We start from the raw sequence: 15,950 nt of genomic DNA on the forward strand, positions 1-15,950 counted from the left end.
CTCCTATAATTCCAGCGCTTGGACGGGAGAGGCTAAGATCTCTGGAGCAAGCTGTGTAGCCAGACTAGCAGTGTGGGGTGCTGGGTTTACGGAAGAGACCCTGCCTCAATGATGAAGATGGAGAGTGAATGAGGGAGACCGCACATGTGCATGCAAGAGCCTGTGAACCCTCACACATATGCTTATAGACGTGAACATGCATGCAGGCACCCCACCATACACATACATGAGAGAAAGTAAAACTTATCAATTTTAACATTGTTGTATCTTCGGTGAATATGTGTAACATTCTGGTTTTTCAAAAACGGTGAAAATGAGGTCTGGTGAGATGTGTCACTGGGTAATGGGGCTTGCTGCCGAGACCGATGGCGTGGTTTGATCTCCAGGACCAACATGGTAGAAGGAAGGAATTGACTCCCATGAGTTAACTTCTGATCTCCAAAGCACACTCTTCCACATACACACAACATATGGATGGGTAAATGTTACGCGATATTTTGTTTCTGTTCTGACAATGCTTGCCATAGAGATCCGGAGGTCTATATAGACAGGAGACAGGAAGTGATAAGGCTAGGTGGAGGGAGGAAGGAAGTGTGGAGGACCGCAACCACATACTCCATTACAAGATGGCGCTGGCATCCGGTTTTACCGCCAGGTGAACAAGGTAATGCACACGTGTTTGGTAACTTTCCACTGCTGCGTCCCCGCCTACTCCCGAGGCATCATCTGGGATAATGGGCAGTGGGCCAATCCAAGGGTGACACGTCCAAAGCAAGGACTGTTTCCTATATAAAGGATGGGTTCCCTCATTTAGGGGTCTCCGCCATGTAAGCTTATGTTCTCTCTCTCAAGACGCATTAAAGCTTTTCTGCAGGAGGATCCTAGTGTCTCGCGTGGTTCTTGCGGGTGAGACGGTAGCGTGGGACAAGTAAGAAGGCAGAGCATGAACAGGATCTGGGTCTTTTCCGTCTGAGGGGTCGGAGAAGTAAGAACTGACTGTGGCTGCCCCTTTGCTTCTCTGATCTTTCAGTGCTTACCTCGTTATCTGACTCCAGGTTTTTATTACTAAGACTAATTAGGATCATGCTTCACCTGGCACCCAGTGTGAGGTGCCAGATGTAAACAATGGCTTTTCTGTCCTGGCCAATCCCTCAGCCACTTTTAAAATAGCCACTCAGAGGCTTAATACTAATTACAAACTGGCCTATTGCTCAGACTTATTACCAACTAGCTCTTACATTTAAGTTAACCCATTTTTATGAGTCTATGTATTGCCATGTGGCCTGTGGTTTACTGGTCCTCTGACATCTTGTTCCTCGGGTGGCTGGCTGGCTTCATCTCTGACTCTGCCCTTCTTCTCCCTGTATCTCCGTTTGAACTTCCTGCCTAGCTATATTCTGCCTGAATGTTGGCCAAGTCAGCTATTTTATTCATCAGTAGAAATAAAACATATTCACAGCATACACAAGGGTTATCCCACAGCAGATAAATAGATGTAAACAAATTTTAAGTAGAAATGAGGCCAGTTGTGGTGAACCATAAGCAAATACTTGAGAGGTAGAGGTAGGAGGGTCAGGAATTTAGTGTCATCCTCGGCTACAAAATGAGTTTGAAGCCAGCCTTTAAATTGACGTACTTCTAGTTAACAGTCGACCAGAAAGTTTTATTTTTCTTTCTGGAAGTCTTAAGTTTTTGTTTTTGTTTTGTTTTGTTTTTGAGACCAGGTTTCACTGTGTCACAGCCGTGATCATCCTGGAACTCACTCTGTGGACCAGGCTGGCCCTGAACTCACAGAGACCCACCTGCCTCTGCCTCCCGAGTGCTGGGATTAAAGGTGTGCGCCACCCTTCCAGCTTTTGGAAGTCTTTATAAAAGAAGATTTTTAAAAATGTTTTGTAGAATAATAATATTAAAGCAAAGCTATTTTTAAGAAGTATTTTATTATGAAATTCTCACAAATATACAAAAAGTAGAGAAAGCAGTAGTAGCACGGCAAAGCCATGTGTGGTCTGTCTGTCCTAATTGTATCCTGACCTGCCTGCTTCGGGTGGATTGGCTGGAGTCCCATAAAAGGAATACTTTCATATCTGTATAAAGACGATGCCATGGCATTTCATCTGTATTTTAATAAATAAACTGCCTGAGTAACAGAAAAGTTAAATAGCCCACTGGCCAGCCTTACAGACCAGGCAGCAATGACACACACCTTTAATCCCAGCAGCCGCGCTAGATTGCCATAGAAACCAGGCAGTAGTGGTGCACGCTCTTAATCCCAGAACTAGAGAGGAATATAAAATGGGAGGACACAGCTCCCAGGCTCAGTCTCATTCTGAGGTTCCTTGCAGGCAGGATGGCCATTTTTGGACTGAGGTCGAGGTAAGAAGAGCCAGTGGTTGACTGCTTTGCTTTTCTGATCTTCAGGTTGAACCCCAGTATCTATCTCTGAGTTTTTATTAATCATGCTACAAGATGAGGTGCTTTTGCAATAGCTAAGTCTTTTAAAACATCAAAGAACAGTCAGTATTAAAAATTTCCCAATCTTCTTGCATTTTTTGCAGCTCGAATAATGATCTAGCAAGATCTTTATCTTGGATTTTGTTTGTATTTCGAATTCCATCTTAATGTATAGATTTTTTCTATATTTAAAAAACTGAGTCGTTTGTCCTACAAATTATTCTTTAGTATATATTATACTGAATTTGTGTTGGTAAAATTATATATTTTTGTAAATAAACTGTCAGCTAGAAGAAAAAGCGTTTTTTTTTAAAAATAGAACAAATTGTGAAAAGAGCGTACTGTTTCTAGGGATGGCTGTGTTTGCCTCTGCTGTTTCCGCTTTTTTGTTTGCTTGACAAATGGCATGTTCACGCGTGGGACACATTCAGCCCCTGGTAATGACTTCCACCCTTCCCCAGCTGTGAAACAACACTCATTGTTGATCCTTAAAGAATCACTTTCACATAAAAACCAAATTTGACCAGGCAGCGGTGGCTCACGCCTTTAATCCCAGCATTCAGGAGGCAGAGGCAGGCACGCATTTGTGATTTCGAGTTCCTGAGAGGCCTGGGGGTGGCAGGGGAGGCAGACCAGAGCCCAGACGGGTTCTCCTAGTAACCCTGATAGAGACCAAGCCTTAGTTTCAGTTCACTAAAATGAGCTGGTCCTCAGGAAAATCACAACGTAGGAACAACCAATCAGCAGGTGCCCTACAGCCTTCTGCCAGCTCAGCACGCTCCCAAAGCCCCTTTGCTGCCTCAGCAAGGGGCCCCCTACCCCCAGTCTCCTGATAACTAAAGATAGCTACTGGAAGGTCCCCAACCACTAGAACCTCCCACCAATCAGCTCCAATTAATCCCTCCTCCCTGGAATTGTCCTGACTCTGCTTAAAAGAAGCTTGTGACCGTCTTGGGGGTTGCCATGTGCCACCCCAACGTTAGAATTAATAAAGTGATCTTGTTATTGCATACGTGACTGGTTTTTTCCTTGCGGGGCTTCTCTTGGACCCTAACAGTTCTAAGACAGTCTCTGTCTCAATAAACAAACAAGCAAAAAACCACACCAGAATTTGTTTTTCAATCATAGTGACCCCCTGCACCCAAATGGCAGGCAAGCTAACGAGTCTAAGAAGTGTGATGAGGGACAGGTGTGGCCCTGAGTTCACCTCGGTTTGTGGTCTAGTCTCCACACAGGCTTTGGCATGCTGCTTATGTGATGGGTTCCTGTGTGTCCACCCCACTTCCATGTAGATGTTGCTGCCCTATGTGTGTCTGGATTCTCCTGATGATCAGAGACAGGGTAGATCATCTATTAGTCTTCTTGAGTCGTTGGGCTAAAGCATATGATAGATCAGAGAATAATTTTATGTTTGGAATTAAAACAATTGTCTGGCTTACTATGTGCCCTCGGGGGACAAGACTCACACCTCATAATGCATCATTTCATAAGAATTCCCTTCAAACCAGTCTCCGATCAAAATCTGTAAGAAGCTGGAAAGAAAATAGTGCACAGCGCACAGAGGGTTCAGCCTCAGGATAGACGACAGCAGTTTCCACAGAAGAGTCACGATATAATTGAGAGAAGATTTCAAACATTTCTAACCATTCTGGAGAACGCAAACTGTAAAAAAAAAAAAAAAAAAAAAAAAAGAAAGAAAAAAGACAAAAATAAAGTCGTAACAACCCATCTGCCTTTCTCCATGCCGGAGTCCGTGGTTCCATAGGAGCTGCATTGCTGCGTGTGCAGCTGGGGAGCGCGGTTCGTTACCTACGATGCTTGCTTTTTGTTGCTGCTGGGTTCGGGAAAGTCAGACTCACGCATACAGGGAGTAGCAGATGCCTCTGCCTCGGATCTTTTTTCAGACATTTCCTCATTCTTGGTCACTATCTTTTGCCTGTAAGAAGAACCGTGCATCACTGGTATAGCCTCAAAGGGCAGAGAAGCGTGGTTTTTTTTTGTTTGTTTGTTTGTTTTGTTTTGTTTTTTTCTCCTGCCCGAGGAAGTAGTCTCCCTCATCATAGTTTAAATCTGATGAAATGTGGTATCTGGGTGATCATATTCCCAATGGAAATCGGCATGATGGGTAACTTATCTTCTATGTCAGTGGTTTAAGGAGCTGATGGGTAATTTATCTTCTATGTCAGTGGTTTAAGGAGCTGATGGGTAACTTATCTTCTATGTCAGTGGTTTAAGGAGCTGATGGGTAACTTATCTTCTATGTCAGTGGTTTAAGGAGCTGATGGGTAACTTATCTTCTATGTTAGTGGTTTAAGAAGCACCTTCAGGGGCTGGAGAGATGGCTCAGTGTTGAACACACTGGATGTTTTTTCCAGAGGACCCAGGTTCAATTCCCAGCACCCACAGGGCAGCTCACAGCTGTCTATAACTCCAGTTCCAGGGGATCTGACATCCTCACTCTGATGCATATAAAATAAAATAATATATAAAATAATATATATGCATATGTATATAGAAACCTCCAGGCATACAACACACCCTAATTAACCTATATAATTAAAGAAAAAAAAAAAAGGAAGTCCCTTCAGGGAATAGTGGTTCTGATTGGCAACTGGTCTCAACAGGAACCGGAAGTGCCAAATCTGAGCGTCAAAACCCATTGAACTCTGAAAAACAACCCTTAGTCACAGGACAAAGTCGTTCAGCGATCCATAGGTAAACTTTCTGTGTTTTACACAAAAAACAGACTGAAGGGAGAGAAGTCTAGACACCCCACAGACAAACCGCCCACCTCAGACAATCTACCTCCCAGGGAAGCGTGTGTCCAGGCCCAGTACCACATCTTCTCGCAAATGGCTAGGACTGTGGCGTTGGGCAGGAGTCCCTGGCTTGTCTTGACCTAACCCTCGCTTGGATGCCCTCCCCTGAGCAGCGGCACCGGTACCTGAGGCAGATGTTCTCCTCCGTCAGGATCTGGATGGTGTACTTGTACTTTTCTTCGGCTTCAGCAAGCTTCGTCTGGAACAGTTTCTCCAGGTTTCCCACTATCGTTTTCTAGAAGATAAATTTGAATAGCCGTCTTCCCCAGAGTCTGCGGGGAAGTCCACGCTCTTGGGCGGCACAGGGCAGCCAGCAGTCTGGGCTTCCTCTGCGACCCCGCCCTCTCTGCAGCCAGGCCTCACCTCTCTCTGGAGCTCCAGCTGGCAGTGGTAGAGGCTCGTGTTCAGTGTCTCCAGGACGACCGCTTGTGCCTGCAACTCGGCCTCCAAGATCTGCGCAAGAAGAAGCCGTCTCAGGACGTCGTGCTGATGCGACATCTCCAAGACAGGAGGGAACTCAAGGACTGTTTCCCTCTCTGGGACGCATGGAATAGAATGCAGTGTGCCAACTTCAGCGCCTTTCCCTGTATCGTTTTCAGCCGACCAGTCGCCATGCTGCCATGTCTGCCCTTTCTTCTCTTTCTCTTTCCCACCTGTATCCTGCTCGTCACTGTGCCAAAGCAGCCCTCATCAGAGTGCCAGGGCCGGTAGTCACAGGTCACCAGCGTGCATTCACTGCTTGGTCCTTTTATTTTCTTCTATCTCTCTCCCTATCTCCCTATCTATCTCCCTATCTATCTATCTATCTATCTATCTATCTATCTATCTATCTATCTATCTATCTATCATCTATTTATCACCTATATACATGTCTGCCGATTTCTCTGTCTGTCTGTCTATCATCTATCTATCTATCACCAATATACATGTCTATTTATCTATCTATCTGTCTATCATCTATCTATCTATTATCTATCTATCTATCTATCTATCACCTATATACATGTCTATCTGTCTGTCTGTCTGTCTATCATCTATCTATCACCAATATACATGTCTATCTATCTATCTATCTATCTATCTATCTATCTATCTATCTATCTATCTATCTATCAATCATCTATCTATCTATTATCTATCTATCACCTATATACATGTCTATCTATCTATCAATCATCTATCTATCTATCTATCATCAATCATCTATCTATCATCTATCTATCATCTATCTATCCATCAATCATCTATCATCTATCTATCATCTATCTATCAATCATCTATCTATTTATCTATCATCTATCTATTATCTATCACCAATATACATGTCTATCTATCTATCTATCATCAATCATCTATCTATCTATCATCTATCTATCTATCAATCATCTATCTATCTATCTATCTATCTATCATCTATCTATCTATCCATCTATCTATCACCTATACACATGTCTGTCTGTCTGTCTATCTATCTATCACTTATCTATTTTGGTTTTTCAAGACAACGTTTCTCTGTGTAACCCTGACTGTTGTGGAACTGTAGACCAGGCTGACCTTGAACTCAGAGATCCACCTGCCTCTGTCTCTGCCTCTCTAGTCCTGGGATGAAAGGCATGAGCCACAACCACATGGCTAAAGATTTATTTTTAAAATATAGTAGTTTTACTACGTTTTGAGAATTTCATACATGTGTACAATGTATTTAATCATATTAACTTCCCACTTCTCCCCAAGCCAGGCCCACCTGTTCCCAGCTTTGTGTCTTTGTCCTCTTTTAAAATTTAATATCAATGTATGATTTTATTGTTAGTGTGTGTGTGTGTGTGTCTGCACATGCACACACATGCACAGAAGACAATATTCCTAACGTCCTCAGGGCTCTCTGCCTGTCTTTCTGCTCTCTTTACATACCAACTTCTTTCATTATGCCAGGTGTTGGAACTCCATCTCTCCTTGTCCATGTTCTAAGATTCAGAGATGCCCATCTGTATTCAAACACCACACCACAACCCATACTGGCCTGTCGCCTAAATGTACCCACCCTTCATGGGGCTAATGAATGGTTCTTCCCTCCAAAGGAATGAGATCAGGCTCGTGATTTTATCACAAACATATCCCTTTCTGCCTGGTGCAAGGCTTTAATCCTAGCACTTGGGAGGAGTCAGGCAGGAGTACAAAGAAAGACCCCCATCTAAAACAGCAAGAACTAGAGCAGATGGTCCAGGAATCTGCACCACACAGCATTCTTCCAACTTGTCGCCTGTCAGCACCTAGCAGCTACGATGTTCAGCTTATCAGGCACCGACAAGGCCAAAGATGTGACACCCAATTGGTCTCTTTCCCCAGGTTTCAGTCTGTCTTGTCCCTCCATGTCCTCAGACCCCTAGAGAAATTCCCACGCACCATACCTCTCCCCATGGTATATGAATTGGACATGTCCTGTCACGGACTACAGCTGTGTTGTGTGGTGAACTGGACATGTCCTATCACGGACTGCAGCTGTGTTGTGGTGTGAACTGGATGTTGTCCTGTCATGGACTGCAGCTGTGTTGTGGTGTGAACTGGACATGTACCGTCATGGACTGCAGCTGTGTTGTGGTGTGAACTGGACATGTCCCGTCACGGACTGCAGCTATGTTGTGTGGTGAACTGGACGTGTCCTGTCATGGACTGCAGCTGTGTTGTGGTGTGAACTGGACATGTACTGTCACGGACTGCAGCTTTGTTGTGGTGTGAACTGGATGTGTCCTGTCATGGACTGCAGCTGTGGTGTGGTGTGAACTGGACATGTATCATCATGGACTGCAGCTGTGTTGTGGTATGAACTGGACAAGTACTGTTATGGACTGCAGCTGTGTTGTGCTGTGAACTGGCTGTGTCCTGTCATGGACTGCAGCTGTGTTGTGGTGTGAACTGGACATGTACTGTCACGGACTGCAGCTGCACTGAGCTCAGCACTCCTGTATTCGTTCATTCATTTATCTACTCAAGGATCAACTAATGCTTACTTAAAGCCTATGGTGTGATAAGTACTATTTTAGGAATTAAGAACTAATGGTAAAGAAAACATATGACAAGGCTTCCTTCACTGAATTTATCGGCTTAGATGATCATAAATTTATGTAGAAAAGCAAAACAGGGAAAAAGAGTGTTGGGGCAGAGAGCTGAGCCTTTAAGCAGTGACTCCCAAGAAGCTGCCATTTGAGTTAAGACCAGAAGGGGGGATAGTATGTGACAGAAATCTCTGGGAAAGAGATGTTTAGGAAGACACACTATCAAAGGCAAAGACCCCCAAGGTATGAGCACTCTATCTGTCCCTTTAAAGAACCAAGAAGTCCGATGACTTTGGAGTGATGGAAGGCAGAAATAGAGGAGATGAATGAGAGAGAGAAGGGAGCAGGTCGAACGAGCCCTCAGATGACACAGGGCTGAGAGTGAGTCTAGTCCCACCAGTCAGGCCGGAGCCAACCTGATGCAGGGGAGCCTGGAGGGTTTCCAGAGGGGTTGCTCTACAGTCGAAAGGATCAGACTGTTTCCAAACCACGCAACTGCATCCCAGGGGCAAGGCTTGCGAGCATTTAAACTTTAAATTTTAAAGAAATATAAACATATTCAGTGCCCAGAAAGGTAAGTGTGGTGGTTTGAAAGAAAAGGCTTCCCAAAGGGAGTGGCACTGTTAGAAGGTGTGGTCTTGATGGAGGAAGTGTGTCACTGTGGGGGCGGGCTTTGAGGTCTCACATATGCTCAAGTCATGCCTGGTGAGACAGATCACTTCCTGTTGCCTGCAAGATGTAGAACTCTCAGCTACTTCTCCAGCACCATGTCTGGCTCCATGCAGCCAAGTCCCCCCCATGATGATAATAGACTGAACCTCTGAACTGTAAGCCAGCCCTAATTAAATGTTTTCCTTTTTAAGAGTTCCTGTGGTCATGGTGTCTCCTCACAGCAATGGAAACCCTAAGACAGTAAGCAACACAATGACCAGCACCTACTAAAAGCTCAGCAGACTTGCAGACAAATAAATCAGAATGGGAACAGACTCAGGAATTATACCTCAGATAGAATTAGTAGAGACGCTCACAAGAGCTGTTCTGAGGTTCCATTAGGACTCCCTGGCTCTGAGGCCACTCTCTATACTTGTAGAATGCTGTAGTCTGTTTGGCCTTTACATCACTGGCCCTGCCTGGGCTTGAAGATAAGATTTCTTCATGATGCCTGTTCAGTGGCATGTCTATTCTGGATACAAATTACATTTTCGGAGAAAAGGAAAATACAAATTACTTTTATTTAACAGATTTTTTTTTCATCTGCCTTCACAAATGGCCTTGTGTGTCCCAGCAGAAGAGAGCCCTGCAGAAACCACTGTGTGTGTAAGGTACACCCAAAGGAGGGGCTTAGCAACAAAGTTCTGCAGGAGACATTTGGAAGGTTCAGGGCTCAGAGGGAAGAATATGGTGTTCTGTAACTCAAAGTTCTGTGTTTTAAGTTTTGCTAGACGCAGAAGTTATTCAACATTGATGATCCCGTAGTCTATTGCTGATGTATGTGCTCACAGCTGGCTCTGAGAAGGGCTGCATTTGATTTACATACAGTTCAAGATTCATTATGACTTAGTGAGCCCAACACTTGGATTTCGGTACTCCATTAATTTTACTGGTTTGGGTAAAATGGCATTTAATTTTCCTGAGAGTATGTCATCTTCAAGACACCAGTTTCATGGAGATGCTTACCTCCTTGGATTTTCTCAGCTCCCGCATTTGCAACATATCTTCATCATGCTGTTTAATGAGCTCCTAAAAACAAAGTTTTTGAAGAAGTCAATACTGTGTTTCTGGGTATTCTTTTAGAGAATTAAGAAGCTGCTCAAGGATTCAAGAATACAACACTCACTGAACTTACGGCATTATCAATAGAGATGTGGCATTTTGAAGTAATATTTTGACTATCTTATTTAGCTTCATCATATATATATATATATATATATATATATATATATATATATATATGATGTTCATGTATATATATCCATGCCTCAAAGTGCACAATGTCTGGACTAGACAAGCAGGATTCAAAGAAAAAAGACTGACAAGCCTTGCCAAGACAGAGTAAGATGGTTCTGAAAATGTTTCGGCCTTTGAAAATGGTCTGTCAGTTACTCTAGGCTTTAGCCAAAGTTGGTTGTTCCAACATTTCAAATGAGACTTTGGGTCATTGCTCAGGCAGCCGGTTGTGCCAAGAAGAAGACAAACTCTGAGTGGAGTGTCTTTGGTGCTCAACACTCTCTTGGGAACAGATCCATGCTGCTGGGAGCAATTGTGCCGTGAGTCAACAGGATCCTAAGTTATTTAAATGCCATGTTCTACAGATCTTTGAAGTGGCTGAAGGTTACCTATCTATGCAGAATACAATCTCTGTATCTAAAGAACCTAATTAGTCTGACTAAAAGCATAACAAACACGAATGACTGTTGAACGATAATACTTAATACCTATATAGCTTAAAGATTAAGAATTCATATCAGAATATTGCTGCGGGAGTATCTTCTGCTGCTTCAGCCAATAGTCGCTGAAGCACGAGCCCACAGTGCTGTGGGAGGGCCTTCCGCTCCGTCAGCCAATAGCCGCTGAAATACCAGCCCACTGGGGCGTTGTATATTTCTCTTTTAAAAAGAGCCACAAATCTCGGCTCGGGCCTCTTGGTTCCGGTGCTTGGTCCCGGCTCCTGCTCCCAGCTCCTGCTCCAGTGACTAGGCTCCCTTCCTGATGGCTTATGGTGTATGTAAGTTTTACCCCCCAAAATAAATAACCCCTTAAAGCATAACTGGTGTGGGATTGATTCACCATTATTTGGCGCCCAGTGTTTGGTTTAAGAACCACCCCACTCCCCTACTCCCCACCCCCCACCCCCCACCCCCCCACCCCCCACCCCCAGCTCGGCCTCTGGCTTGGCTACCTGCCGCCAGCTTGACTTGGCCAGCTGGGCTTGGCACGAGCCCTCCCTCAGCCATAACCTCCACGCCTCCCAGGATACACAGGTCCGGACAGTTTCTGCTGGCCTAATTTGCCCTGTTCTGCACGGGTTTTTAAATTTTTCCTTGCAACGTGAGTCAAAGAGTTCACAGCACAAGCTCCCTTTGAAGTTCCAGCAAGCTGTTTGAAACCCCTGCCATCCGCCATAACTGATTGGGAGTGCTGCAAGCAGCTTGACCCTTAATCCCAGCACAGGGACACGGGGCCCAAAGCACTAGGCCTCTTTAGCAACAGCGCAGTGGCTGTGTCACGACCTTCTGCATCGGGTTGAACAGAGCGGCAGGGCAGGAGAGCCTGGCCAGGGTAGGCCAGGCTGCCTTGTTTATTGGCCACTAGAAGCTCTCTGACCTTTTGTGAACTGTGAATTTAACCTCTGGATTTGAGTGTATATATTCTAGAGTTTACTTCCTGATTCGATGCCATTGCCATGTGGATTCAGGTGCGCCCCACCTCCTATTGGCAGGCAACGGTCATTACAGGTAAGATTTTTCTTTTCGGTTGAAAATACATACATGCATACATACATACAAGTACAATTTCTTTTGATTGAAAATGTCAGAAAATATTACTATCCAAAAGTTCAATGGTTTTTTTAATTGCGCTATGGAGGATATTCTGAAGGATGTCTCTGATATTCCTCTTACTTTGTTATTCCTGGGATCTTTTGCTTTTCTGGTGTTTGGCTATTTTATAAGAAAGATACAGTCCTTACAGACTGAATCTACAATGCTGAGGGCAGAGATTAAAACCTTAAGAACAATTCAGACTGATACCAACCTCCTCAAAAAAGAGTTTGGAGTTCTCAAGGAGGAGACTAGATCTTTGTCTGCTACGACTCGGTCGACTGACCAAAATATCAAGAAGGTACAGTCTGATATTGCTTCTTTAGAAGGGAGCTTCACTGCTCTGGAGGAGGGGACAACCAAAATGACTCGTAACCTCCAGTCCATGACTGTAAGTGCTGAAACATTAGCTGAGAGGATTATAACCATTGAATGTGAAAATCGGACTTTATCAAAAGGGTATGATAGATTAATTGACAGGATTTCCATACAAGAAGGCACAGTACATGCCATGAGGATTGTGTCCAAGGAGGAAATGGTGTCTCTGACAGACAAGCTCCATGCCTTAGAATCGTTAATGAAGGCTTTGGAGCATAATACTGGACAGGAGATTCAGGACTTACAGAAGGCAATGGTGAGCAGATTTACTAAGATTGAGGAAATCATAGACTCTGATGAACAGGAGCAAAAGGTAGAAAGGCAACATTCACCTCAAAAAACTCTCAGTCTACATAGAGTTATACCAGCCTTTCCAGTAATAACATCAGAAAAGATAACCAGCTCCAAAAGCCCTAAGGTCATTAAATAACATACATGGGAGCCTATATGTATGAATGATCTGAAAGAATTTAAACAAGCAATTGTGAATTATGGACTACATTCATCCTTTTTTAGGGAGATGTTAAAATCCTGGGCTCTGAGCAGCAGGACCACCCCTCAAGATTGGAACCAGCTCATGTCAGCTGTCCTAGAGAACAGACCTTTATGGCATTTCAAATGCCTATTCAAACAAGAGGCCAGACTTTTACAACAAGTATCAGCGAAAGGAATTGAGGTTTCTCTAGATCAAATTCTAGGGGAAGGACTTTACTCTGATCCTCAGGAACAAGCTCTTTATGATGAAAACATTTTATCCATATGTGCTACAGCAGCTCTAAGGGCCTGGGACAGGGTTCAAGACTCAGGTCAGAGAGTAGAATCGTATATCAGGGTCAAACAGGGTCAGAGAGAACCCTTTAGTGACTTTTTACAAAGACTAACTAAGGCTGTACAAATAGGGATACCTGATCCAGAAGCAAGAAATATAGTAATTGAGTCTTTGGCTTATGCGAATGCCAATGTAGAATGCAAAAGGATCCTGGGACCTTTAAAGCTCAGATCAGCACCTTTGGATGAATGGGTTTTACATACAATGAATGTTGATACATTTGATTATGGCAATGAAACATGGGTACAAGAAGCAATTTCCAAAGGTAAAAGGAGACATCAGATTACAAAATGCTTTCATTGTGACATATGGGACATATGAAAAGGGACCGCAGACAATGGAATTCCAGGAATAATGCCTCTTCTAGGAATAACAGGAATAGGAGGACTCAGCCTTCAGGTTTATGTAGGAGATGTGGAAAGGACAGGCATTGGGCAAATGAGTATAGATCAACAAGAGATAAACAGGGCAACCCGTTGCCATCGGGAAACTCAATAGGGGGCCTCTCGAAGGCCCCTATGGCAAATGTGGTCCAGTCATTTCCGATCACTGCAGAGAACATGCCTCTTCAGGGAAATTAGAATGCCCCATACCTGCTGTTAAAAGCAATAATGGTCTGAAGAATGAGTTAAATGTGGTGAATGAATCAAGAAATCTAAGAGGACAAAGTAAACGAATATTGTGGCAGACTTCTATAAATGAACAAAGACCACAGCTAAGAGTGTGTGTAAATGGCAAATTTATTACTGGCTTACTGGACACAGGTGCGGATGTAAGCATCATTACTCCAGAATCTTGGCATCCGCATTGGCCTCTTCAGGAGGTAGATATTCAGTTCTTAGGAATTGGAACCCTATCTCGAGTAAAACAAAGCACGAGATGTGTCAATTGTAAAGGTCCAGATGGACAAATAGGAAAACTAAGGCCATATGTAGCAAATATTGCAGTGAATTTAGGGGGCCGTGACCTATTGCAGCAATGGAATACCCAAATTAACATTCCTGCTGCTTCCAGAGCCTATATTTCTAAGGACAATATTACAAGATATTACAGATGGCGGACACCAGCCATTAGAGCTATACAAGAACACAACACAATTGATGGCCCTTCAGAGGTACCAACAGCCATGCCTCTACAATGGTTGACTGAGAAACCAATATGGACTAAACAGTGGCCTTTAGCTGAGGAAAAGTTACAGGCTTTAGAACAGCTGGTACAAGAGCAATTAGATGTTGGACATATAGAAGAATCTACCAGCCCTTGGAACTCTCCTGTATTTGTTGTTAAGAAAAAATCTGGTAAATGGAGAATGGTGACAGATCTTAGAGCTATCAACAAGGTTATTCAACCTATGGGCTCCCTGCAATCTGGAATTCCTCTGCCCTCCCTGTTACCAAAGGGATGGCCTCTTATAGTTATTGATCTGAAAGATTGATTCTTCACTATACCATTACAAGAAAAAGATAGAGAAAAGTTTGCCTTCACAGTGCCTACCTATAATAACTCTCAGCCTGCAAGGAGGTACCAGTGGACCGTTCTCCCACAGGGAATGTTAAACTCTCCCACCCTGTGCCAATATTTTGTAAGCCAATCATTGAAAATTATACGCAAATAATTTCCTAAGTCCATAATATACCACTATATGGATGATATCCTGATATCTGATCAAAACAAAGACACCTTAGAAAGACTGAAGAAGTAAAAATAGTATTACCTAAATGGGGATTGCAAATTGCTCCTGAAAAAATTCAGAGAGGAGATTCTGTTAATTATTTAGGTTATAAAATAGGTTTACAAAGAATTAAGACTCAAAAGGCACAAATCAGGAGAGACCAGTTACGAACTCTTAATGACTTTCAAAGATTATTAGGAGACATTTCCAGTCTACGACCAGCTGTTGGGATAACACCTGATCTAATAATTCATTTAAACAAAACCTTAGATGGTGACAAAGATTTGAATAGTCCCAGAGAGTTAACAGCTGAAGCAGAAAAGGAACTGACGATGGTTGAGGAAAAATTACAGGAGGCACATGTAGATAGGGTGGATCCAAATCTTAGTTGCATTTTGGTCATATTGCCTTCCAGAATTTCTCCTACGGGAATTTTAATGCAGAGGGAAGATACTATTTTAGAGTTGATCTTTTTACCACACAAACCAAGTAAAAAATTAAAAACTTATGTGGAAAAAGTCTCTGAATTGATTATAAAAGGAAAATTGAGACTTCGTCAATTAGCAGGTATAGACCCAGCAGAAATTATAGTGCCTTTCACTGCTGATGAGATAAAAAAGTTGTGGGAAGACAATGAACCATGGCAAAGAGCTTGTGCTAACTTTTTGGGAGAAATCAATAACAATTACCCAAAAAGCATGAGACTTAACTTTATAAAGAGAACTTCTTGGATCCTCCCTCGAATTGTCCGTGATGCTCCAATAACCGGAGCCCGTACATTTTATACCGATGCTAATAAATCAGGGAAAGCAGGTTACAAATCAGAAGAATTGAGTAAAGTGGAACAAAGTCCTTATGATTCTGTCCAGAAGGCAGAATTATATGCCATCCTTATGGTGTTTAGGGATTTTAAAGAACCTCTTAATATAATTACTGACTCACAATATGCAGAAAGAGTTATTTTGCATATTGAAACTGCTGAATTTATACCTGATGATACAGAACTGACCTCATTGTTTATCCAGGTACAAGACATGATCAGAAACAGGCTCTTCCCTATGTATATAACACATATCCGATCCCATATGGGTCTGCCAGGTCCTCTAGCACAAGGTAATGCAGATATTGATCAATTATTGATTGGTAGTGTGTGGCAGGCATCTGAATTTCATAAAAACATCATGTCAATAGCAAAGGCTTGAAAAA

At 43.1% G+C, this 15,950-nt stretch overlaps 1 protein-coding gene across 2 annotated transcripts in view; it reads right to left on the bottom strand.

Annotated features, from left to right (window-relative positions):
- Positions 1–2,382: 2,382 nt before the first annotated feature.
- Positions 2,383–15,950, bottom strand: part of Flacc1 (flagellum associated containing coiled-coil domains 1) — a 43,337-nt gene continuing 29,769 nt past the window's right edge. For both annotated transcript variants that reach the window (XM_048428768.3, XM_085684278.2), the window contains 4 exons: positions 10,004–10,066; positions 5,637–5,726; positions 5,399–5,508; positions 2,383–4,390 (listed from right to left, as the gene is read on the bottom strand). In XM_048428768.3, the coding sequence (XP_048284725.1) occupies positions 4,264–4,390; positions 5,399–5,508; positions 5,637–5,726; positions 10,004–10,066 (390 nt within the window). In that variant the 3' untranslated portion in view covers positions 2,383–4,263. The remainder of the gene's footprint in view (positions 4,391–5,398; positions 5,509–5,636; positions 5,727–10,003; positions 10,067–15,950) is intronic.

Source organism: Myodes glareolus, chromosome 27, assembly GCF_982192425.1.
Source record: "Myodes glareolus chromosome 27, mMyoGla1.1, whole genome shotgun sequence".
NCBI classification, from domain to species: domain Eukaryota; kingdom Metazoa; phylum Chordata; class Mammalia; order Rodentia; family Cricetidae; genus Myodes; species Myodes glareolus.